The sequence below is a fragment of the Phyllobates terribilis genome, unplaced genomic scaffold, assembly GCF_046119375.1.
Source record: "Phyllobates terribilis strain yellow unplaced genomic scaffold, ASM4611937v1 Scaffold_7__3_contigs__length_470593459, whole genome shotgun sequence".
In the NCBI taxonomy this organism is placed as follows: Eukaryota; Metazoa; Chordata; class Amphibia; order Anura; family Dendrobatidae; genus Phyllobates; species Phyllobates terribilis.
In genome coordinates, this window is record NW_027362767.1 from 262267665 (window position 1) to 262294310 (window position 26646).

The following is a 26646-nucleotide window of genomic DNA, read 5'->3' on the forward strand; positions in this document are numbered from 1 at the left end:
GCATATGCCTATGTGATAGGACTGCATATGCCTATGTGATAGGACTGCATATAGCTATGTGATAGGACTGCATATAGCTATGTGATAGGACTGCATGTACCTATGTGATAGGACTGCATATACCTATGTGATAGGACTGCATATACCTATGTGATAGGACTGCATATACCTATGTGATAGGACTGCATATACCTATGTGATAGGACTGCATGTACCTATGTGATAGGACTGCATATAGCTATGTGATAGGACTGCATATAGCTATGTGATAGGACTGCATATAGCTATGTGATAGGACTGCATATAGCTATGTGATAGGACTGTATATAGCGATGTGATAGGACTGCATATACCTATGTGATAGGACTGCATATACCTATGTGATAGGACTGCATGTACCTATGTGATAGGACTGCATATACCTATGTGATAGGACTGCATATAGCTATGTGATAGGACTGCATATACCTATGTGATAGGACTGCATATAGCTATGTGATAGGACTGCATATACCTATGTGATAGGACTGCATATACCTATGTGATAGGACTGCATGTACCTATGTGATAGGACTGCATATACCTATGTGATAGGACTGCATATAGCTATGTGATAGGACTGCATGTACCTATGTGATAGGACTGCATATACCTATGTGATAGGACTGCATGTACCTATGTGATAGGACTGCATATAGCTATGTGATAGGACTGCATATACCTATGTGATAGGACTGCATATACCTATGTGATAGGACTGCATATAGCTATGTGATAGGACTGCATATGCCTATGTGATAGGACTGCATATGCCTATGTGATAGGACTGCATATAGCTATGTGATAGGACTGCATATAGCTATGTGATAGGACTGCATGTACCTATGTGATAGGACTGCATATACCTATGTGATAGGACTGCATATACCTATGTGATAGGACTGCATATACCTATGTGATAGGACTGCATATACCTATGTGATAGGACTGCATGTACCTATGTGATAGGACTGCATATAGCTATGTGATAGGACTGCATATAGCTATGTGATAGGACTGCATATAGCTATGTGATAGGACTGCATATAGCTATGTGATAGGACTGTATATAGCGATGTGATAGGACTGCATATACCTATGTGATAGGACTGCATATACCTATGTGATAGGACTGCATGTACCTATGTGATAGGACTGCATATACCTATGTGATAGGACTGCATATAGCTATGTGATAGGACTGCATATACCTATGTGATAGGACTGCATATACCTATGTGATAGGACTGCATGTACCTATGTGATAGGACTGCATATACCTATGTGATAGGACTGCATATAGCTATGTGATAGGACTGCATGTACCTATGTGATAGGACTGCATATACCTATGTGATAGGACTGCATGTACCTATGTGATAGGACTGCATATAGCTATGTGATAGGACTGCATGTACCTATGTGATAGGACTGCATATACCTATGTGATAGGACTGCATGTACCTATGTGATAGGACTGCATATACCTATGTGATAGGACTGCATATAGCTATGTGATAGGACTGCATATAGCTATGTGATAGGACTGCATGTACCTATGTGATAGGACTGCATGTACCTATGTGATAGGACTGCATATACCTATGTGATAGGACTGCATGTACCTATGTGATAGGACTGCATATACCTATGTGATAGGACTGCATATACCTATGTGATAGGACTGCATATAGCTATGTGATAGGACTGCATATACCTATGTGATAGGACTGCATATAGCTATGTGATAGGACTGCATGTACCTATGTGATAGGACTGCATATACCTATGTGATAGGACTGCATATAGCTATGTGATAGGACTGCATGTACCTATGTGATAGGACTGCATATACCTATGTGATAGGACTGCATATACCTATGTGATAGGACTGCATATACCTATGTGATAGGACTGCATATAGCTATGTGATAGGACTGCATATAGCTATGTGATAGGACTGCATATAGCTATGTGATAGGACTGCATATAGCTATGTGATAGGACTGCATGTACCTATGTGATAGGACTGCATATACCTATGTGATAGGACTGCATATACCTATGTGATAGGACTGCATATACCTATGTGATAGGACTGCATGTACCTATGTGATAGGACTGCATATACCTATGTGATAGGACTGCATATACCTATGTGATAGGACTGCATATACCTATGTGATAGGACTGCATATAGCTATGTGATAGGACTGCATATAGCTATGTGATAGGACTGCATATATCTATGTGATAGGACTGCATATACCTATGTGATAGGACTGCATGTACCTATGTGATAGGACTGCATATACCTATGTGATAGGACTGCATATAGCTATGTGATAGGACTGCATATACCTATGTGATAGGACTGCATATAGCTATGTGATAGGACTGCATATAGCTATGTGATAGGACTGCATATAGCTATGTGATAGGACTGCATATACCTATGTGATAGGACTGCATATAGCTATGTGATAGGACTGCATATAGCTATGTGATAGGACCGCATATGCCTATGTGATAGGACTGCATATAGCTATGTGATAGGACTGCATATAGCTATGTGATAGGACTGCATGTACCTATGTGATAGGACTGCATATACCTATGTGATAGGACTGCATATACCTATGTGATAGGACTGCATATACCTATGTGATAGGACTGCATATAGCTATGTGATAGGACTGCATATACCTATGTGATAGGACTGCATATAGCTATGTGATAGGACTGCATATAGCTATGTGATAGGACTGCATATACCTATGTGATAGGACTGCATGTACCTATGTGATAGGACTGCATATAGCTATGTGATAGGACTGCATGTACCTATGTGATAGGACTGCATGTACCTATGTGATAGGACTGCATATACCTATGTGATAGGACTGCATGTACCTATGTGATAGGACTGCATATACCTATGTGATAGGACTGCATATACCTATGTGATAGGACTGCATATACCTATGTGATAGGACGTGGCCTGCAGGACCAAGAAGAAAGTCGGCCATACTGTCCAGCACTGGCGGAATCACTCATTTTATTTCATTCATTTAATATGACAGTCGGGGTAATAGACGGGTGTAATAATTACAGAAAGATGATGTGGAGTTCAGGAAAATCAGGATTTATTTCCGGTCTCCTAGACAAGAGTAATGTGACCAGTATGGCGGACGGTGCCCACATATAATGCCACCCAGCTTCCCTCTAGTCCTCATGGACAGGCGGCTATCTCCATTGCACGGCAGGGCCCCCAGGTCTTAGGATCGGTGGGGGCCCCCTTCCTTCCCACATATCAGCATGTTACTGACTTTCGTGTGGATAGGTGCTAACTTGGCACAGCCCCTTTAAGGGTGTATGCCTATCTGAGAGACATGTTGGCACCAAGGATGGCTTTGGGTTACTGGGGAAGTTATAATGGGCGGACCGCCTCTTCTGAATGGCACATGCTGTAATCTCATGCTGTGCTGCTCCCTGGTGTTCAACATGAGAAATGTCTATAAACCTAGCGTGTCATGGAACAGTGATCTGCAGCAGTGGCTTTTTAGCTGGTGCATAACTACAACTCCTAGCATGCTGGGGGTAATAGTTTCTGCAGCAGCAGACGACTGATATAGAGACTGCACATCAGTAATATCTGCTGTATATGTCGGCACTATATTCAGCGTTGTTGGGTATTGCGCCCTGCTGCGATGGCGGTATTACGCTGAGCCGGCACATGGCGTATGAGGGCGCTCCAGCAGCTTCTTAATACACTGGGGTGGGGGGAGGCGGATGGGGTTGTGGGGAGGACGCTCTCTGCCCTGGACCTTCATGCATATCAGTCCTTTCCGCTGTAGATTCGGCAGCGTCAGGGGATGTTTTGGCTCTTGTGGATTCATCGTTTCCGGGGACGTCTTTCTTTTCTTGATCTGTGTACAGAAAAACAAAGAAATTGTCCTATGGACCTAAGGACCCAGGGTATATGGAGAGAAATCACAGAGGACCAGCCGGGGTCACAGACAGTGGGGCCCCGGAGAGAGCCGAGCGCTGCTGCTCCTGGAGCCCCACCAGCTGATACTTCCATCTCAGTCATGAACAACTGAGATTGGACTAACCAAGGCACCGTATGGAAGTATTATGTGAGCACTGTATGGCAGTATTATGTGAGCACTATACGGCAGTAATATGTGAGCACTGTATGGCAGTATTATGTGAGAACTATGTGGCAGTATTATGTGAGCACTGTATGGCAGTATTATGTGAGCACTATGTGGCAGTATTATGTGAGCACTGTATGGCAGTATTATGTGAGCACTATGTGGCAGTATTATGTGAGCACTGTATGGCAGTATTATGTGAGAACTATGTGGCAGTATTATGTGAGCACTGTATGGCAGTATTATGTGAGCACTATACGGCAGTAATATGTGAGCACTGTATGGCAGTATTATGTGAGAACTATACGGCAGTAATATATGAGCAGTGTACTGCAGAATTATGTGATTTCAGTATGGCAGTATTATGAGGGTGATATTACTATTATAAATGTGGACTGAGCCGGGCATTCTGGAGCCATACCCGCGGCCTGTTGCTGCTCTGCTGACTGCGTCTCTTCCTTTCTCTCCCCCAGGATTTCCTGCTGGGCTCGCTTTCTGGCATTCATATCTACTGACTAGAAGAATGACAAGGTCAATGACAAATACAGAAGAATTCGAAAGCCCTTCAGAGATTCGCCACCTTTTAGAGAAGCCATGAACATCAGATAATCAGCAGATGCAAAGTAAATTTCCTGAATCTACCGCCGAATGCCTAAAGTCTATGGCCTACATCATCATGTCCGGCCACTCACGGCTTTAGAAGATTCTTCATCTGTCCAGGACCTCTGTGAAAATCCGGCTAGATAAGGAGAATTTCTGCTCTCGGAGTCCCGTGACCTTGTTGTGGCGCAAACCACAGACCCTGCAGAAGACATAACAGAAATGATCGCAACGTCTGGCTCATACACAGAGAACATGACAGCTAGTCAATGTGGTCATGGTGAAGGCCATTTGCATGGCAGTGTCATGTGACCACTGTATGGAGTTATTATTCAGACACCGAATGGCGGTATTATGAGGCCACCGGATAGAAGTATTGTGCTTGCACTAGATGGCACCGAATGATAGTGTGTTATGTGGACGCTGGATGGCAGTGGTATATGGTCACTAGATGGTAGTCTTATGTGGGCACTGGTCAGCAGTGGTATGTGGGCGCTGGATAGCAGTGGTATATGGTCACTAGATGGTAGTCTTATGTGGGCACTGGTCAGCAGTGGTATGTGGGCGCTGGATAGCAGTGGTATATGGTCACTAGATGGTAGTCTTATGTGGGCACTGGTCAGCAGTGGTATGTGGGCGCTGGATAGCAGTGGTATATGGTCACTAGATGGTAGTCTTATGTGGGCACTGGTCAGCAGTGGTATGTGGGCGCTGGATAGCAGTGGTATATGGTCACTAGATGGTAGTCTTATGTGGGCACTGGTCAGCAGTGGTATGTGGGCGCTGGATAGCACTGGTATATGGTCACTAGATGGTAGTCTTATGTGGGCCCTGGTCAGCAGTGGTATGTGGGCGCTGGATAGCAGTGGTATATGGTCACTAGATGGTAGTCTTATGTGGGCCCTGGTCAGCAGTGGTATGCGGGCGCTGGATAGCAGTGGTATATGGTCACTAGATGGTAGTCTTATGTGGGCCCTGGTCAGCAGTGGTATGCGGGCGCTGGATAGCAGTGGTATATGGTCACTAGATGGTAGTCTTATGTGGGCCCTGGTCAGCAGTGGTATGTGGGCGCTGGATAGCAGTGGTATATGGTCACTAGATGGTAGTCTTATGTGGGCACTGGTCAGCAGTGGTATGTGGGCGCTGGATAGCAGTGGTATATGGTCACTAGATGGTAGTCTTATGTGGGCACTGGTCAGCAGTGGTATGTGGGCGCTGGATAGCAGTGGTATATAGTCACTAGATGGTAGTCTTATGTGGGCACTGGTCAGCAGTGGTATGTGGGCGCTGGATAGCAGTGGTATATGGTCACTAGATGGTAGTCTTATGTGGGCACTGGTCAGCAGTGGTATGTGGGCGCTGGATAGCAGTGGTATATGGTCACTAGATGGTAGTCTTATGTGGGCACTGGTCAGCAGTGGTATGTGGGCGCTGGATAGCAGTGGTATATGGTCACTAGATGGTAGTCTTATGTGGGCCCTGGTCAGCAGTGGTATGCGGGCGCTGGATAGCAGTGGTATATGGTCACTAGATGGTAGTCTTATGTGGGCCCTGGTCAGCAGTGGTATGTGGGCGCTGGATAGCAGTGGTATATGGTCACTAGATGGTAGTCTTATGTGGGCACTGGTCAGCAGTGGTATGTGGGCGCTGGATAGCAGTGGTATATGGTCACTAGATGGTAGTCTTATGTGGGCACTGGTCAGCAGTGGTATGTGGGCGCTGGATAGCAGTGGTATATGGTCACTAGATGGTAGTCTTATGTGGGCAGCAGTGGTATGAGGGCGCTGGATAGCAGTGGTATATGGTCACTAGATGGTAGTCTTATGTGGGCACTGGTCAGCAGTGGTATGTGGGCGCTGGATAGCAGTGGTATATGGTCACTAGATGGTAGTCTTATGTGGGCACTGGTCAGCAGTGGTATGTGGGCGCTGGATAGCAGTGGTATATGGTCACTAGATGGTAGTCTTATGTGGGCAGCAGTGGTATGAGGGCGCTGGATAGCAGTGGTATATGGTCACTAGATGGTAGTCTTATGTGGGCACTGGTCAGCAGTGGTATGTGGGCGCTGGATAGCAGTGGTATATGGTCACTAGATGGTAGTGTTATGTGGGCACTAGTCAGCAGTGGTATGAAAGAGCTGGATAGCAGTGGTATATGGTCACTAGATGGTAGTCTTATGTGGGCACTGGTCAGCAGTGGTATGTGAGCATTGAATGACAATCTTATGTAGGCACTGGATGGCAATGTTATGTAATCACCTGTGGGGGTCTCTAAGGCTTGAGACTTGTAGTAACTGAGGGCAGAATCCGGGTCGTAGGGGAACAGTCCTATGTGGCTGAGCTGATCGGGAGCCACTGATTTGTACGATCTTCGTGTTTTGCTCATTCTGTGATCTGACAATGAAAAAATTACATAAATAATAAGTATCTGCTCTCCACAACTAATTAAAGTATCACAGCATATGGGGTGGTATAAAGGTCGTCTAACATTTGTATCTATGGGATCATTAATATGGAGTCACTAAGCAATAATAGCAGTTACCTTGGCACCCTACGGCAGTAATATGAGTGCTGGATTGAAGCAAGCTGGAAGACAGTAGTATGTAAGCACAGTATGGCAGTATTATGTGAGTTCTGGGTGACTGTACTTTGCGGATATTGGATGACAGCAGTATGTAAGCAATGTATAGATCTATTATGTAAGCACAGTATGGCAGTATTATGTGAGTTCTGGGTGACTGTACTTTGGGGATATTGTGTGACAGCAGTATGTAAGCAATGTATAGATCTATTATGTAAGCACAGTATGGCAGTATTATGTGAGCTCTGGGTGACTGTACTTTGTGGATATTGTGTGACAGCAGTATGTAAGCAATGTATAGATCTATTATGTAAGCACAGTATGGCAGTATTATGTGAGTTCTGGGTGACTGTACTTTGCGGATATTGGATGACAGCAGTATGTAAGCAATGTATAGATCTATTATGTAAGCACAGTATGGCAGTATTATGTGAGTTCTGGGTGACTGTACTTTGGGGATATTGTGTGACAGCAGTATGTAAGCAATGTATAGATCTATTATGTAAGCACAGTATGGCAGTATTATGTGAGCTCTGGGTGACTGTACTTTGTGGATATTGTGTGACAGCAGTATGTAAGCAATGTATAGATCTATTATGTAAGCACAGTATGGCAGTATTATGTGAGCTCTGGGTGACTGTACTTTGCGGATATTGTGTGACAGCAGTATGTAAGCGATGTATAGATCTATTATGTAAGCACAGTATGGCAGTATTATGTGAGCTCTGGGTGACTGTACTTTGTGGATATTGTGTGACAGCAGTATGTAAGCAATGTATAGATCTATTATGTAAGCACAGTATGGCAGTATTATGTGAGCTCTGGGTGACTGTACTTTGTGGATATTGTGTGACAGCAGTATGTAAGCAATGTATAGATCTATTATGTAAGCACAGTATGGCAGTATTATGTGAGTTCTGGGTGACTGTACTTTGCGGATATTGTATGACAGCAGTATGTAAGCAATGTATAGATCTATTATGTAAGCACAGCATGGCAGTATTATGTGAGCTCTGGGTGACTGTACTTTGTGGATATTGTGTGACAGCAGTATGTAAGCAATGTATAGATCTATTATGTAAGCACAGTATGGCAGTATTATGTGAGCTCTGGGTGACTGTACTTTGTGGATATTGTGTGACAGCAGTATGTAAGCAATGTATAGATCTATTATGTAAGCACAGTATGGCAGTATTATGTGAGCTCTGGGTGACTGTACTTTGTGGATATTGTGTGACAGCAGTATGTAAGCAATGTATAGATCTATTATGTAAGCACAGTATGGCAGTATTATGTGAGTTCTGGGTGACTGTACTTTGCGGATATTGTGTGACAGCAGTATGTAAGCGATGTATAGATCTATTATGTAAGCACAGTATGGCAGTATTATGTGAGCTCTGGGTGACTGTACTTTGTGGATATTGTGTGACAGCAGTATGTAAGCAATGTATAGATCTATTATGTAAGCACAGTATGGCAGTATTATGTGAGCTCTGGGTGACTGTACTTTGTGGATATTGTGTGACAGCAGTATGTAAGCAATGTATAGATCTATTATGTAAGCACAGTATGGCAGTATTATGTGAGTTCTGGGTGACTGTACTTTGCGGATATTGTGTGACAGCAGTATGTAAGCGATGTATAGATCTATTATGTAAGCACAGTATGGCAGTATTATGTGAGCTCTGGGTGACTGTACTTTGTGGATATTGTGTGACAGCAGTATGTAAGCAATGTATAGATCTATTATGTAAGCACAGCATGGCAGTATTGTGTGAGTTCTGGGTGACTGTACTTTGGGGATATTGTGTGACAGCAGTATGTAAGCAATGTATAGATCTATTATGTAAGCACAGTATGGCAGTATTATGTGAGCTCTGGGTGACTGTACTTTGTGGATATTGTGTGACAGCAGTATGTAAGCAATGTATAGATTTATTATGTAAGCACAGTATGGCAGTATTATGTGAGTTCTGGGTGACTGTACTTTGCGGATATTGTATGACAGCAGTATGTAAGCAATGTATAGATCTATTATGTAAGCACAGTATGGCAGTATTATGTGAGTTCTGGGTGACTGTACTTTGGGGATATTGGATGACAGCAGTATGTAAGCAATGTATAGATCTATTATGTAAGCACAGTATGGCAGTATTATCTGAGTTCTGGGTGACTGTACTTTGGGGATATTGGATGACAGCAGTATGTAAGCAATGTATAGATCTATTATGTAAGCACAGCATGGCAGTATTATGTGAGTTCTGGGTGACTGTACTTTGTGGATATTGTATGACAGCAGTATGTAAGCAATGTATAGATCTATTATGTAAGCACAGTATGGCAGTATTATGTGAGCTCTGGGTGACTGTACTTTGTGGATATTGTATGACAGCAGTATGTAAGCAATGTATAGATCTATTATGTAAGCACAGTATGGCAGTATTATGTGAGTTCTGGGTGACTGTACTTTGCGGATATTGGATGACAGCAGTATGTAAGCAATGTATAGATCTATTATGTAAGCACAGTATGGCAGTATTATGTGAGTTCTGGGTGACTGTACTTTGGGGATATTGGATGACAGCAGTATGTAAGCAATGTATAGATCTATTATGTAAGCACAGCATGGCAGTATTATGTGAGCTCTGGGTGACTGTACTTTGTGGATATTGTATGACAGCAGTATGTAAGCAATGTATAGATCTATTATGTAAGCACAGTATGGCAGTATTATGTGAGTTCTGGGTGACTGTACTTTGGGGATATTGGATGACAGCAGTATGTAAGCAATGTATAGATCTATTATGTAAGCACAGTATGGCAGTATTATGTGAGTTCTGGGTGACTGTACTTTGCGGATATTGTATGACAGCAGTATGTAAGCAATGTATAGATCTATTATGTAAGCACAGTATGGCAGTATTATGTGAGTTCTGGGTGACTGTACTTTGGGGATATTGGATGACAGCAGTATGTAAGCAATGTATAGATCTATTATGTAAGCACAGTATGGCAGTATTATGTGAGTTCTGGGTGACTGTACTTTGGGGATATTGGATGACAGCAGTATGTAAGCAATGTATAGATCTATTATGTAAGCACAGTATGGCAGTATTATGTGAGCTCTGGGTGACTGTACTTTGTGGATATTGTATGACAGCAGTATGTAAGCAATGTATAGATCTATTATGTAAGAACAGTATGGCAGTATTATGTGAGTTCTGGGTGACTGTACTTTGGGGATATTGGATGACAGCAGTATGTAAGCAATGTATAGATCTATTATGTAAGCACAGCATGGCAGTATTATGTGAGCTCTGGGTGACTGTACTTTGTGGATATTGTATGACAGCAGTATGTAAGCAATGTATAGATCTATTATGTAAGCACAGTATGGCAGTATTATGTGAGCTCTGGGTGACTGTACTTTGCGGATATTGTATGACAGCAGTATGTAAGCAATGTATAGATCTATTATGTAAGCACAGTATGGCAGTATTATGTGAGTTCTGGGTGACTGTACTTTGGGGATATTGGATGACAGCAGTATGTAAGCAATGTATAGATCTATTATGTAAGCACACTATGGCATTATCATATGGGCAAGCAGAAAAATCCAGCTCACAGATAGAATCCAAAAAAGTGCATTTTATTTTCCATGGTACATGAAGCAAACATTAAAATTGTGTATTCACAAAAAAGAGAATGCAGGCATCTTTCGACGCGTTTCGAGCGGCAAGCGCTCTTTGTCATGAGTCTATTGGATGTTGCGCCCTGCCCAGGTGCTATCCGTGCTCCAGAAGTGTGGAACTGCAGGTGGTGAGCTGGATTCACTTCTGTGACATTATCATATGGGCACCCTACGATGGTATTAAATGAGCGCTTGATAGCAGTGTTAAGTAGGCATCTTATAGGAGTATTATGCGGGTGCTAAATTGAAGCAAGTTGTTAGACAGTATTTTGTTGGTACTGGATGGCAATATTAAATGAGTTCTGGATAACTGCTTTGTATGGATATTGGATGACAGTATTATGTAAGTACAGTATGGCATTATTATATGGTCATTGAGTGACAGTACTGAATAAGCACTTGAAGGAATGTTACATAGGCACCATATGGTAGTAATATTTGGGAACTACATGGCAGTATTATGTAGACAGTATTATGTGGACTGTTTTAGGACAGTAATATTTGTGGAGTAAGTTTTGGATGTCTGTGTTATGTGTGATAGACGGGGGGTCTAACAGCTGTGCTTTCTGACTGGGAGGTGAGGAAACGTTCCATATCTCCCATTAATATAAATGAGTGACTGCAAACAAGAAGCCTGCTCTCCACCCCGAACGGCGACTGGCGTGCCCTAGTTCTCTGGGGTCCGACACCTCATTCATCACACATTTATTAGGTGTCACAATCACATATCAGACCGGTACCCTAGCAAATATTAGCCTCATAAACTAGGGAATAAATATCAATTTACCTGGAGGTTTGATCCGGCGGTTGGGACCAGCAAGGTGAATATACTTCTTCCACAGGTAGTACTGGTTCCTGATACGGTCTAAGTCTACCTCCATGTTACTCATGTTATTCAGTGCTGCCGACTGCCGAAAGAGTTCACATCAATGTGAAATGGCTGATAACAGGGAGCAAAGGATACAACTACAAAACCGAGGGTAGATTTATATAAATGTAAAACGTACCTGCTGGCCCATTCTGTACACTGGGCCCGTGTGGGTCATAACTTGGCATTTCTCTCTGGCATCATGCAGGACGACCCGCCGATTCTCCACTATCATCCCAGTAAGCGGTGGAGAAGGTGGAGAGTCCATGTCCAGCCATTGCTCGCGAGGTCTTCTCCAGCACTTTACAGCTTCCTCAGTCTGTTCTTGTGCATCCCTGAAAAGGCAACTATTAGATATTAAGGTAGAAAGGTAAAAAACAAGCAAATAATGACTCGGCAGCTCCTTCATCAGGAGAAAGGACTTGTCAATCAAAGAAGAAAGTAATGAAATACTCCTACTGTGCCGCCGTTAAGTTCTTTGTATGAGGCAAAGGTGAAGATCCAACCAGTGTGAGTTTGAGAGGACAACCACCAGTAGGGGACTTCTTCTTTTTTTTATTTATGGTCTGAAAAAATAAATATAAGTGTTATAATACTGTCCCTATGTACAAGAATATAACTACTATAATACTGCCGCCTATGTACAAGAATATAACTACTATAATACTGCTCCAATGTACAAGAAATATAACTACTATTATACTGCTCCCTATATATAAGAATATAACAACTATAATTCTGCCCCCTATGTACAAGAATATAACTACTATAATACTGCCCCTATGTACAAGAATATAACTACTATAATACTGCCCCTATGTACAAGAATAAAACTGCTATAATACTGCCTTATATATACAAGAATATAACTACAATACTGCCCCCTATGTAGAAGAATATAACTACTATAATACTGCCCCCTATGTAGAAGAATATAACTACTATAATTCTGCTCCTATGTACAAGAATATAACTACTATAATACTGCCCCTATGTACAAGAATATAACTAATATAATACTGCCCCCCTATGTACAAGAATATAACTACTATAATACTGCCCCTTATATACAAGAATATAACTACTATAATACTGCTCCCTATGTACAAGAATCTAACTACTATAATACTGCCCACTATGTACAAGAATATAACTACTATAATACTGCCCCCTATGTGCAAGAATATCGCTACTATAATTCTGCTCCTATGTACAAGAATATAACTACTATAATACTGCCCCCTACGTAGAAGAATATAACTACTATAATACTACCCCTATGTACAAGAATATAACTACTATAATTCTGCTCCTATGTACAAGAATATAACTACTATAATACTGCCCCTATGTACAAGAATATAACTAATATAATACTGCCCCCCTATGTACAAGAATATAACTACTATAATACTGCCCCTTATATACAAGAATATAACTACTATAATACTGCTCCCTATGTACAAGAATCTAACTACTATAATACTGCTCCCTATGTACAAGAATATAACTACTATAATACTGCCGCCTATGTACAAGAATATAACTACTATAATACTGCTCCAATGTACAAGAAATATAACTACTATTATACTGCTCCCTATATATAAGAATATAACAACTATAATTCTGCCCCCTATGTACAAGAATATAACTACTATAATACTGCCCCTATGTACAAGAATATAACTACTATAATACTGCCCCTATGTACAAGAATAAAACTGCTATAATACTGCCTTATATATACAAGAATATAACTACAATACTGCCCCCTATGTAGAAGAATATAACTACTATAATACTGCCCCCTATGTAGAAGAATATAACTACTATAATACTGCCCCCTACGTAGAAGAATATAACTACTATAATACTACCCCTATGTACAAGAATATAACTACTATAATTCTGCTCCTATGTACAAGAATATAACTACTATAATACTGCCCCTATGTACAAGAATATAACTAATATAATACTGCCCCCCTATGTACAAGAATATAACTACTATAATACTGCCCCTTATATACAAGAATATAACTACTATAATACTGCTCCCTATGTACAAGAATCTAACTACTATAATACTGCCCACTATGTACAAGAATATAACTACTATAATACTGCCCCCTATGTGCAAGAATATCGCTACTATAATACTGCCCCTATGTACAAGAATATAACTACTATAATTCTGCTCCTATGTACAAGAATATAACTACTATAATACTGCCCCTATGTACAAGAATATAATTACTATAATACTGCCCCCTATGTACAAGAATATAACTACTATGATACTACTCCTATGTACAATATAACTACTATAATACTGTCCCTATGTACAAGAAAATAAATACTATAATACTGCTCCTATGTACAATATAACTACTATAATACTGCCCCTATGTACAAGAAAATAAATACTATGATACTACTCCTATGTACAAGACTATAACTACTATAATACTGCCCCCTATGTACAAAAATATAACTACTATAATACTGCCCCTATGTACAAGAATATAACTGCTATAATACTGCCCTCTATGTACAAGAATATAACTACTATAATACTGCCCCTATGTACAAGATTATAACTACTATAATACTGCTCCTATGTACAAGAATATAACTACTATAATACTGCCCCTATGTACAAGAATATAACTACTATATTACTACCCTTACGTACAAGATTATAACTACTATAATACTGCTCCTATGTACAAGAATATAACTACTATAATTCTGCTCCTATGTACAAGAATATAACTACTATAATACTGCCCCTATGTACAAGAATATAACTACTATAATACTGCCCCTATGTACAAGAATATAACTACTATATTACTACCCTTATGTACAAGATTATAACTACTATAATACTGATCCTATGTACAAGAATATAACTACTATAATACTGCCCCTATGTACAAGAATATAACTACTATATTACTACCCTTATGTACAAAATTATAACTACTATAATACTGCTCCTATGTACAAGAATATAACTACTATAATACTGTCCCCAATGTTCAAGAATATAACTACTATAATTCTGCTCCTATGTACAAGAATATAACTACTATAATACTGCCCCTATGTACAAGAATATAACTACTATAATACTGCCCCCTATGTACAAGAATATAACTACCATAATTCTGCTCCTATGTACAAGAATGTAACTACTATAATACTGCTCCGATGTACAATATAACTACTATAATACTGCCCCTATGTACAAGAAAATAAATACTATGATACTACTCCTATGTACAAGACTATAACTACTATAATACTGTCCCCTATGTACAAGAATATAACTACTATAATACTGCCCTCTATGTACAAGAATATAACTACTATAATACTGCCCCCTATGTACAAGAATATAACTACCATAATTCTGCTCCTATGTACAAGAATGTAACTACTATAATACTGCTTCTATGTACAATATAACTGCTATAATACTGACCCTATGTAGAAGAATATAACTCCTATAATACTGCTCCTATATACAAGAATATAACTACTATAATACTGCCCCTTATGTACAAGAATATAACTACTATAATACTGCTCCTATGTACAATATAACTACTATAATACTGCCCCCTATGTACAAGAATATAACTACTATAATTCTGCTCCTATGTACAAGAATGTAACTACTATAATACTGCTCCTATGTACAAGAATATAACTAATATAATACTGCCCCATATGTACAAGAATATAACTACTATAATACTGCTCCTATGTACAATATAACTACTATAATACTGTCCCTATGTGCAAGAATATAACTACTATAATACTGCCCTCCATGTACAAGAATATAACTACTATAATACTGCCCCTTATGTACAAGAATATAACTACTATAATACTGCTCCTATGTACAATATAACTATCTATAATACTGCCCCCTATGTACAAGAATGTAACTACTATAATACTGCCCCCTATGTACAAGAATATAACTACTATAATACTGCTCCTATGTACAAGAATATAACTACTATAATACTGCCCCTATGTACAAGAGTATAACTACTATAATACTGCCCCTATGTACAAGAATATTAACTAATATAATACTGCCCCCCTATGTACAAGAATATAACTACTATAATACTGCCCCCTATGTGCAAAAATATAACTACTATAATACTGCCCCTATGTACAAGAATATAACAGCTATAATACCGCCTTATATATACAAGAATATAACTACTATAATACTGCCCCCTATGTACAAGAATATAACTACTATAATACTGCCCCCTATGTACAAGAATATAACTACTATAATACTGCCCCTATGTACAAGAATATAACAGCTATAATACTGCCTTATATATACAAGAATATAACTACTATAATACTGCCCCCTATGTACAAGAATATAACTACTATAATACTGCCCCCTATGTACAAGAATATAACTACCATAATTCTGCTCCTATGTACAAGAATGTAACTACTATAATACTGCTTCTATGTACAATATAACTGCTATAATACTGCCCCTATGTACAAGAATATAACTACTATAATACTGCCCCTTATGTACAAGAATATAACTACTATAATACTGCTCCTATGTCCAAGAATATAACTTCTATAATACTGCCCCCTATGTACAAGAATATAACTACTATAATACTGCCCCTTATGTACAAGAATCATAGAATCATAGAATGGTAGAGTTGGAAGGGACCTCCTGGGTCATCTGGTCCAACCCCCTGCTCAAAGCAGGATTCACTAGATCATCTCAGACAGATGTCTGTCCAGCCTCTGTTTGAAGACGTCCATTGAAGGGGAACTCACCACCTCTCGTGGCAGCCTGTTCCACTCATTAATCACCCTAACTGTCAAAAAGTTTTTTCTAATATCTAATCTGTGTCTCCTCCCATTTAGTTTCATCCCGTTGCTTCTAGTCTTTCCCTGTGCAAATGAGAATAAAGATGATCCTTCTACAATGTGACAGCCCTTGACATATTTGTAGACAGCTATTAAGTCTCCTCTCAGTCTTCTTTTTTGCAAGCTAAACATTCCCAAATCCTGCAACCGTTCCTCATAGGACATGGTTTGCAGACTAGTCACCATTCTGGTCGCTCTTCTCTGAACTTGTTCCAGTTTGTCTATGTCTTTTTTAAAATGTGGTGCCCAAAACTGTACACAGTATTCCAGATGAGGTCTGACCAAAGAGGAGTAAAGACCGATAATGACTTCACGTGATCTAGACTGTATGCTTCTGTTAATACATCCCAGAATTGTATTTGCCTTTTTTGCTGCTGCATCACACTGTTGACTCATGTTCAGTCTATGATCTATTAGTATACCCAAGTCTTTTTCACATGTACTGTTGCTTAGCTCTATTCCTCCCATTCTGTATATGCTTTTTTCATTTTTATTGCCCAGATGTAGTACTTTGCATTTTTCCCTGTTAAAAACCATTCTGTTGGTTGCTGCCCACTGCTCCAGTTTATTTAGGTCTTTTTGAATCCTCTCTCTCTCTTCTCTAGTATTAGCTATCCCTCCTAGCTTTGTGTCATCAGCAAATTTAATCAGTTTACCCTCAATTCCTTCATCTAAATCATTGATGAAGATGTTGAACAATACAGGTCCCAGGACAGAGCCCTGTGGTATCCCACTTGAGACATTCATCCAGCTGGATGTGAAGCCATTTACAACCACCCTTTGAGTCCGATCACTAAGCCAGTTATGAATCCACCTAACAGTTGCCTGGTCCATTGCATACTTGGTCATTTTTTCAATAAGGATGGTGTGAGATACTTTGTCAAATGCTTTGCTGAAGTCAAGATATACTATATCTACAGCATTTCCCTGATCCACCCAGTCAGTGATTCTGTCATAGAAGGAAATTAAGTTAGTCTGACATGACTTGTTAGTTACAAACCCATGCTGACTCTGGTTAATCACTTCATTCTTATCCAGGTACTTACATACATGATGTTTAATAATTTGTTCAAAGATCTTTCCTGGTATAGAAGTCAGACTCACCGGCCTATAGTTCCCTGGGTCCACCTTCTTCCCCTTTTTGAAGATAGGAACAACATTTGCTCTTCTCCAGTCTTCTGGGACTTCTCCTGTTCTCCAAGAATTTTCAAAGATTATGGAGAGTGGTTCTAAAATTTCTTCTACGATCTCCTTCAGTACTCTGGGGTGTAATTCATCTGGACCTGGAGACTTGAACTCATTTATGTTAGCTAAATATTCCCTCACAATCTTTCTGTTTACAGATAACTTGGATTCTTCTATTCCTTTAAAAGGACAGTGAAAATCAGTTGATGTTACATTTTCTTTCTGAGAGAAAACAGATGCAAAATAGGAATTAAAAAGTTCGGCCTTCTCAACATCCTCTCTTACCATTTCTCCATTTTCATCCTGTAAAAATCCTATAGCATCTTTGACTTTTCTTTTACTTTTGACATACCCCCAAAATCCTTTTTTATTGCTTTTGACATCTCTTGCAAGCCTTAATTCATTGTCAGCTTTAGCTAACCTGATACGTGCCCTACAGGATCTGCAGACTGCATTATAATCTTCTTTAGATATGCCTCCCTCTTTCCATTTAATAAACATTTCTTTCTTTCTTTTTAGCATGTGTTTAAGTTCTGTGTTCATCCATCCTGGTTTCCTTAAATGCTTCCCATTCTTCCTACTTTTCGGGATTGTTAACGATTGTGCTTTGAGAATCTCATTTTTAAAAATTTCCCATCCTTCCTGGACATTTTTGTCCTTAAGGACATCCAGCCATTGGATCCCTCCTATTCTCTTTCTGAGTCTCTTAAAATCTGCCTTTCTAAAATCTAACCTTGAAGTTTGAGTCTTCACATGTCTTCCTCCTCTAGTTATCCAAAATTCTATAATAGCATGATCGCTGCCTCCTAGGGTCCCAGCCACCTTTACCTCCTCAACCATTTCCTCCCTGTTTATAAGGATTAGATCCAAAGTAGCAGATCCCCTTGTTTTCTCCCCTACCTTTTGGAAGATAAAGTTGTCAGCAAGAGAGGATAAGAATTTGCTTGACCTGTTAGTTTTACTTGAGAGAGATTCCCAACAAATGTCTGGATAGTTGAAATCTCCCATGACCACTACATCATATTTTTTGGAGAACTTGGTCATTTGATACATAAAGAGTTCATCCATATCTTCAGCTTGCCCAGGTGGCCTGTAGTAAATGCCTACAATGGTGTCCTTTCCGTTGTTCTCTCCTTGTATTCTTACCCAAACAGTTTCCACAGAACTCCCAGTCTCTGAAGCTTCAATCTCTGTGCAGATATACGCTTTTCTAACATACAATGCGACACCTCCTCCTCGTTTATCAATTCTGTTTCTTGCAAATAAGTTGTATCCTTTTAGCCTTTTATTCCAATCATGTGTATCGTCCCACCAAGTCTCAGTGATTCCAATGACATCATATTCCTTTTCCTGCATTAGTAGTTCCAATTCTCCTTGTTTGTTGCCCATGCTTTGTGCATTTGTATAAAAACATTTTAGTTTGTGATTGGTTTCTCTTCCTCCCATATTTTTATTATTTAGATTTTTTTGTCTTTGTTCTTCCTTTCCACTTCCAGTAGCAGAGATCTCAATAGTATTTGTCAGCTGTATGGCTTTTTCTGGCCTTTTGCTTCCCTTCCCACATTGTTCTAGTTTAAAGCTCTCCTGATGAGTGTAGCAAGGCGACTTCCAAATACATGTTTTCCAGTCTTCGTAAGGTGCACCCCATCTCTAGCAAGTAGTCCATCGTATAGGTAATTCATCCCGTGATCCAGAAATCCAAATCCTTGTTGACGGCACCATCGACGTAGCCAGTTGTTCACCTGTAGAATCTTATTCCACCTCATTGTTCCATGGTCATCCACTGGGAGGATGGATGAGAAGACCACCTGCGCTCCCAATTCTTTCACTTTCTTGCCTAAGTCTTCAAAGTCACTGCAGATGGTTTCCAGGTCCTTTCTTGTGGTGTCATTTGTCCCCACATGTATTAGCAGGAATGGGTAGTGATCTGTAGGTCTGAAGAGTCTTGATATCCTGTCAGACACATCATTAATTTTTGCTCCTGGAAGACAGCACATTTCTCTTGAGGTTATGTCTGGTCTGCAGATAGCGGCCTCTGTTCCTCTTAACAGGGAATCCCCCATGACCACCACTCTTCGTTTTTTCTTCACAACATTCTTCTTTCTCCATCCAGGAGGATTCTGAGGGCTTACAAGGTTATTCATTGCTGGCAAAGTCTTATCTTGCTGTATTTCTTCAAGGTTCTCCTGCGTGAGAGCCTGGTACTGGTTCCTGAGCAGTATGGGTGCTGACTGCCTCTCGATCCTCCTGCTTCTGTGGGTCACATGCTTCCATTCCTCTGTTTCGTCAGGTGCAGTTCGAATTTCTTCTCTTTCTGAATCATGAAGAGATAATTCTGCTCTGTCTAAGAACTCTTCACCTTCCTTAATGATTTTCAAGGTAGTTAACCTCTCTTCTAGATTTCGCAACTTTTCCTCCAACAGGGACACAAGCTTGCATTTCTGGCATGTGAAGTTTGGCTTTTCCACTGGCAAGTCTGTGAACATGTAGCAGGATATGCAGCTCACCAAATGGCTCCTGGACTCTTCCATGTTCTTACTGTTAATGTTCTGAAAACAGTGAAAAAAGCTTAAAAAAAAAAGCTTCAACCGGCGCGCGGTTTACCAATGTCCTCTTTTCAGCTCCAACAGCCAAAATCCAGTGTTCTTTGAGCTCGCGGAGACTCTTCACTTACCCCAAAATGCAGTGGAAATATGCAAATTATCTCCTCAGGACTCCTCCCCTGGTTTACCGATGTCCTCTTTTCAGCTCCAACAGCCAAAATCCAGTGTTCTTTGAGCTCGCGGAGACTCTTCACTTACCCCAAAATGCAGTGGAAATATGCAAATTATCTCCTCAGGACTCCTCCCCTGCTCCTATGTACAAGAATATAACTACTAGAATACTGCCCCTTATACACAAGAATAAAACTACTATAATACTGCTCCCTATGTACAAGAATATAACTACTATAATACTGCCTCCTATGTACAAGAATATAACTACTATAATACTGCCCTCTATGTACAAGAATATAACTAATACTGCCCCCTATGTACAAGAATATAACTGCTATAATACTGCCCTCTGTGTACAAGAATATAACTACTATAATACTGCCCCCTATGTACAAGAATATAACTACTATAATACTGCCCTCTATGTACAAGAATATAACTAATACTGCCCCCTATGTACAAGAATATAACTACTATAATACTGCCCTCTATGTACAAGAATATAACTACTATAATACTGCCCATGTACAAGAATATAACGACTATAATTATGCTCCTATGTACAAGAATATAACTACTATAACACTGCCCCAATGTACAAGAATATAACTACTATAATACTGCCCCTATGTACATGAATATAACTACTATAATACTGCCCCCTGTGTACAAGAATATAACTACTATAATACTACACCTAAGTACAAGAATATAACTACTAGAATACTGCCCCTTATACACAAGAATAAAACTACTATAATACTGCCCCCTATGTACAAGAATATAACTACTATAATACTGCCTCCTATGTACAAGAATATAACTACTATAATACTGCCCTCTATGTACAAGAATATAACTAATACTGCCCCCTATGTACAAGAATATAACTGCTATAATACTGCCCTCTGTGTACAAGAATATAACTACTATAATACTGCCCCCTATGTACAAGAATATAACTACTATAATACTGCCCTCTATGTACAAGAATATAACTAATACTGCCCCCTATGTACAAGAATATAACTACTATAATACTGCCCTCTATGTACAAGAATATAACTACTATAATACTGCCCATGTACAAGAATATAACGACTATAATTATGCTCCTATGTACAAGAATATAACTACTATAACACTGCCCCAATGTACAAGAATATAACTACTATAATACTGCCCCTATGTACATGAATATAACTACTATAATACTGCCCCCTGTGTACAAGAATATAACTACTATGATACTACACCTAAGTACAAGAATATAACTACTATAATACTGCCCCCTATGTACAAGAATATAACTACTATAATACTGCCCCTATGTACAAGAATATAACGACTATAATTATGCTCCTATGTACAAGAATATAACTACTATAACACTGCCCCAATGTACAAGAATATAACTACTATAATACTGCCCCTATGTACATGAATATAACTACTATAATACTGCCCCCTATGTACAAGAATATAACTACTATGATACTACGCCTAAGTACAAGAATATAACTAGTATAATACTGCCCCCTATGTACAAGAATATAACTACTATAATACTGACCCTATGTACAAGAATATAACTACTATAATACTGCTCCTATGTACAATATAACTGCTATAATACTGCCCCGTATGTACAAGAATATAACTACTATAATACTGCCCCTATGTACAAGAATATAACTACTATAATACTGCTCCCTATGTACAAGAATATAACTACTATAATACTGCCCCCTATGTACAAGAATATAACTACTATAATACTGCCCCTATGTACAAGAATATAACTACTATAATACTGCCCCTATGTACAAGAATATAACTACTATAATACTGCCCCTATGTACAAGAATATAACTACTATAATACTGCTCCCTATGTACAAGAATATAACTACTATAATACTGCCCCTATGTACAAGAATATAACTACTATAATACTGCTCCCTATGTACAAGAATATAACTGCTATAATACTGCCCTCTATGTACAAGAATATAACTACTATAATACTGTCCCCTATGTACAAGAATATAACTACTATAATACTGCCCTCTATGTACAAGAATATAACTAATACTGCCCCCTATGTACAAGAATATAACTACTATAATACTGCCCTCTATGTACAAGAATATAACTACTATAATACTGCCCATGTACAAGAATATAACGACTATAATTATGCTCCTATGTACAAGAATATAACTACTATAACAATGCCCCAATGTACAAGAATATAACTACTATAATACTGCCCCTATGTACATGAATATAACTACTATAATACTGCCCCCTATGTACAAGAATATAACTACTATGATACTACGCCTAAGTACAAGAATATAACTAGTATAATACTGCCCCCTATGTACAAGAATATAACTACTATAATACTGCCCCTATGTACAAGAATATAACGACTATAATTATGCTCCTATGTACAAGAATATAACTACTATAACACTGCCCCAATGTACAAGAATATAACTACTATAATACTGCCCCTATGTACATGAATATAACTACTATAATACTGCCCCCTATGTACAAGAATATAACTACTATGATACTACGCCTAAGTACAAGAATATAACTAGTATAATACTGCCCCCTATGTACAAGAATATAACTACTATAATACTGACCCTATGTACAAGAATATAACTACTATAATACTGCTCCTATGTACAAGAAAATAACTACTATAATACTGCCCCTATGTACAAGAATATAACTACTATAATACTGCCCCCCTATGTACAAGAATATAACTACTATAATACTGCCCCCCTATGTACAAGAATATAACTACTATAATACTGCCCCTATGTACAAGAATATAACTACTATAATACTGCCCCCTATGTACAAGAATATAACTACTATAATACTGCCCCCTATGTACAAGAATATAACTACTATAATACTGCCCCTATGTACACTGTTCTCTCGCTGTTTTGCAGGATGCATGCTGTTGCAGTGTATGTATACCGCTTTATCACATGTGGTCACTCACCAGTGCTGGATTTCGCTTTTCTCTTTTCATCCCTCCCAGGTGGTCGGTAAGTGACAGGTCTTTGATCCAAACTTTAAGAGGTTTTTCTCTAAAAACAAAATGGACAAACACCTGATTCCATCGACCTGTATGCTGCTCAGATCCTGTTGATCTGGGGGTGACTGCGGGAAATTCCCATAGTGCTCTATAGCAGGGCACTGCATACTCACCTGTCTTCTGTTTTCGGGTGGTTATTCTGGGGATTCGGCACCCACACCATGGTCACGTCTCGGCTCCTTGTATCCTGAAAGCAGGGATGGAGGATATCCACCTAAGAAAACACAATACACTGTTGGTAGGGTTCACCACTTACTAGTAATTCCGGGAGAGCAGCAACCCCAGAATATGAACAGTTGGACGTAATATCCTGGTGCCCATGTTGTAGCTTGTAGTAGTAATCACTACCTAGATCCTGAATAACTACCAGATGGAAAGTCACAGCGTGGGGATGGTCAGAAGCAGAAGTGCCACCATCTTTTTACCTTCTGTAGCTTCCGGGAGGAGAGGGAGGATCCAGACCCCCGAGGAGGTGCTATGATCTCCTTGAAGGAGTTTACACCCGGAAAGAAGATCTTCTCCATACTGAGAACACAAAGATGGAAAACATAAAGTGACGCATACACTATGTGGAGAAAAGTCCTGGCCCGCACGTCATAATCACTGAATTCAAGTTCCTCTTTCAGCCTCGTTGTCCTCCCCAGGAGTTTCTTGGCCGAGCAGCTTCATGCAGCCGTACATCACCAAGCACAATGCTAAGCATCACATGGAGTGGTGTAAAGCCGCCAACACTGGACTCTGGAGGAGACGTTTTCTGTGCAGTGACTGATCTCACTTCTCTATCTGGTGTCTGATGGCCCTTTTCTGTTCCCCATGACTGTTCCCAGTGCACTAGCTCCATACAGACATGGAGGGGGAGTTTGGTGGAAGAACATGAGCCGGACCTCAACTTCACCCAACATGTACATTGGTGATTGTGAGCCTGACCTCCTACAACATCAGGGTCTGACCTCACAAATGCTCTTCTGGACGAAGAGGCAAAAATTCCCATAATCTTGTAGAAATCCTTCCCAGAAGAGCGGAGCCATTATATCTGCAGAGGGGACGACTCCTTATTATGTCTATGGATGTAGATGGTGGATAGAGAAGCCCCCGGAGGGGCAATGTGGAGGGGGCACATACTTTACTCCATATAGTGTAGACGGATGGAGGAGTACTGTTCTTGGACTCACCTGCAGGAGGCGGCGCTGGCATACAGGCTCAGTGTAATGGGGGCACCTCCTCTGTACCCCTCAATCACTCCCCCATCTTGCAGGGTCCGGCTGCTCGGCAGGGTGGTCACACTCAGAGTGGGGAGTCCGCCTGTGAAATAAACATTAGGAAGGAAAGACCACAGACAAATACAAAGAATGTAACTCCGGGTGTCAGTATGTACTGTACCGTCATCTCGGGGGTGATGTCTGGAGACAGACGGGGGCGGCCGGAGTCGTGGATTGCCCTGTTCTATCCTGCGCAGGGTCACCCAGCACTGTGGGTGCTGACACACCGCTCTGTTACACACAGTCTCATCCAGCTCCATGTGCAGCGCTCATTCTATCGCCTCCAGCCTGAAACACACACAGCGCCATCATCAGCACAGTGCCATCATCAGCATAGCGCCATCATCAGCACAGTGCCATCATCAGCATAGCACCATCATCAGCACAGTGCCATCATCAGCACAGCGCCATCATCAGCATAGCGCCATCATCAGCACAGAGTCATCATCAGCACAGCGCCATCATCAGCACAGCGTCATCATCAGCATAGCGCCATCATCAGCACAGCGCCATCATCAGCATAGCGCCATCATCAGCATAGCGCCATCATCTTCACAGCGCCATCATCAGCATAGCTCCATCATAAGCACAGTGGCATCATCAGCATAGCGCCATCATCAGCACAGTGCCAACATCAGCACAGCGCCATCATCAGCACAGTGCCATCATCAGCAGAGCGCCATCATCAGCACAGTGCCATCATCAGCATAGCGCCATCATCAGCACAGCGCCATCATCAGCATAGCGCCATCATCAGCATAGCGCCATCATCTTCACAGCGCGATCATCAGCATAGCTCCATCATAAGCACAGTGGCATCATCAGCATAGCGCCATCATCAGCACAGTGCCAACATCAGCACAGCGCCATCATCAGCACAGTGCCATCATCAGCAGAGCGCCATCATCAGCACAGTGCCATCATCAGCATAGCGCCATCATCAGCGCAGCGCCATCATCAGCATAGCGCCATCATCAGCATAGCGCCATCATCAGCACAGTGCCCTCATCAGCTCAGTGCCCTCATCAGTGCAGTGCAACGAACTGCGCCCACACCGCACCTGCAGTGTCCCCTGTGCCATGTAGAGAATGGCAGATTATGGAAAAAAATATAGCTGCTTGTTGTCCAACCAATGAGAAAGCAGCTTTCATTTTGCCAGAGCAGGTAACATGAAAGCTGAATGTTGATTGGTTACTTTGGTAACATAAGGTTTCTCCTTTCTGAAAGCAGCTTTATTGATATATAACACACGCGATTTAATGTATGTTATTAGGACTACAAACCCCAGCAAGCTCTGGACAGATGATGCCCCCTCACTCTCCTGAGGATCCCACCAGAATCTCGATAATCATTAACAACTTACCGAGCCCTGAGCACCATGGCAACACAAGACGCCACCACGCCTTCTTTTCTCTGTAAACTCATGTTGATTGGCTGTTCTTTCCCGAGGCGTGAAATGCACAACGTGACCAAGGAG

General features: G+C 40.5%; 1 protein-coding gene across 5 annotated transcripts; it reads right to left on the bottom strand.

Moving 5' to 3' along the window:
- Nucleotides 1–3080: 3080 nt before the first annotated feature.
- CUNH9orf43 (chromosome unknown C9orf43 homolog) lies at nucleotides 3081–26623 on the bottom strand. Of its 5 annotated transcripts, none has more exons than XM_073640536.1 (13): nucleotides 26533–26623; nucleotides 25291–25457; nucleotides 25083–25212; nucleotides 24336–24435; nucleotides 24024–24124; nucleotides 23815–23902; nucleotides 12395–12501; nucleotides 12075–12282; nucleotides 11855–11975; nucleotides 7055–7189; nucleotides 4889–4998; nucleotides 4597–4711; nucleotides 3081–3968 (listed from the first exon to the last, which is right to left on the bottom strand). In XM_073640536.1, the coding sequence occupies exons 2-13, from the start codon at nucleotides 25427–25429 to the stop codon at nucleotides 3805–3807; spliced, it is 1518 nt and encodes a 505-aa protein (XP_073496637.1). In that variant the 5' UTR covers nucleotides 25430–25457; nucleotides 26533–26623; the 3' UTR covers nucleotides 3081–3804. The 5 variants fall into 5 exon arrangements, with proteins under 5 accessions (XP_073496637.1, XP_073496638.1, XP_073496639.1 ...); XM_073640537.1 differs by having other exon boundaries at nucleotides 12075–12270; nucleotides 26453–26540; XM_073640538.1 differs by having other exon boundaries at nucleotides 4618–4711; nucleotides 26453–26540.
- Nucleotides 26624–26646: the final 23 nt, after the last annotated feature.

Coding starts and splice junctions, on each gene's coding strand:
- CUNH9orf43 (XM_073640536.1), bottom strand. CDS start 25,429: ATGGAGCTGGATGAGACTGTGTGTAACAGAGCGGTGTGTCAGCACCCA. Junction 4,999..7,054: donor AGCCTTAGAGACCCCCACAG/GTGATTACATAA, acceptor TGTCTTCTGCAG/GGTCTGTGGTTTGCGCCACA. Junction 4,712..4,888: donor ATGAAGAATCTTCTAAAGCC/GTGAGTGGCCGG, acceptor TCATTCTTCTAG/TCAGTAGATATGAATGCCAG.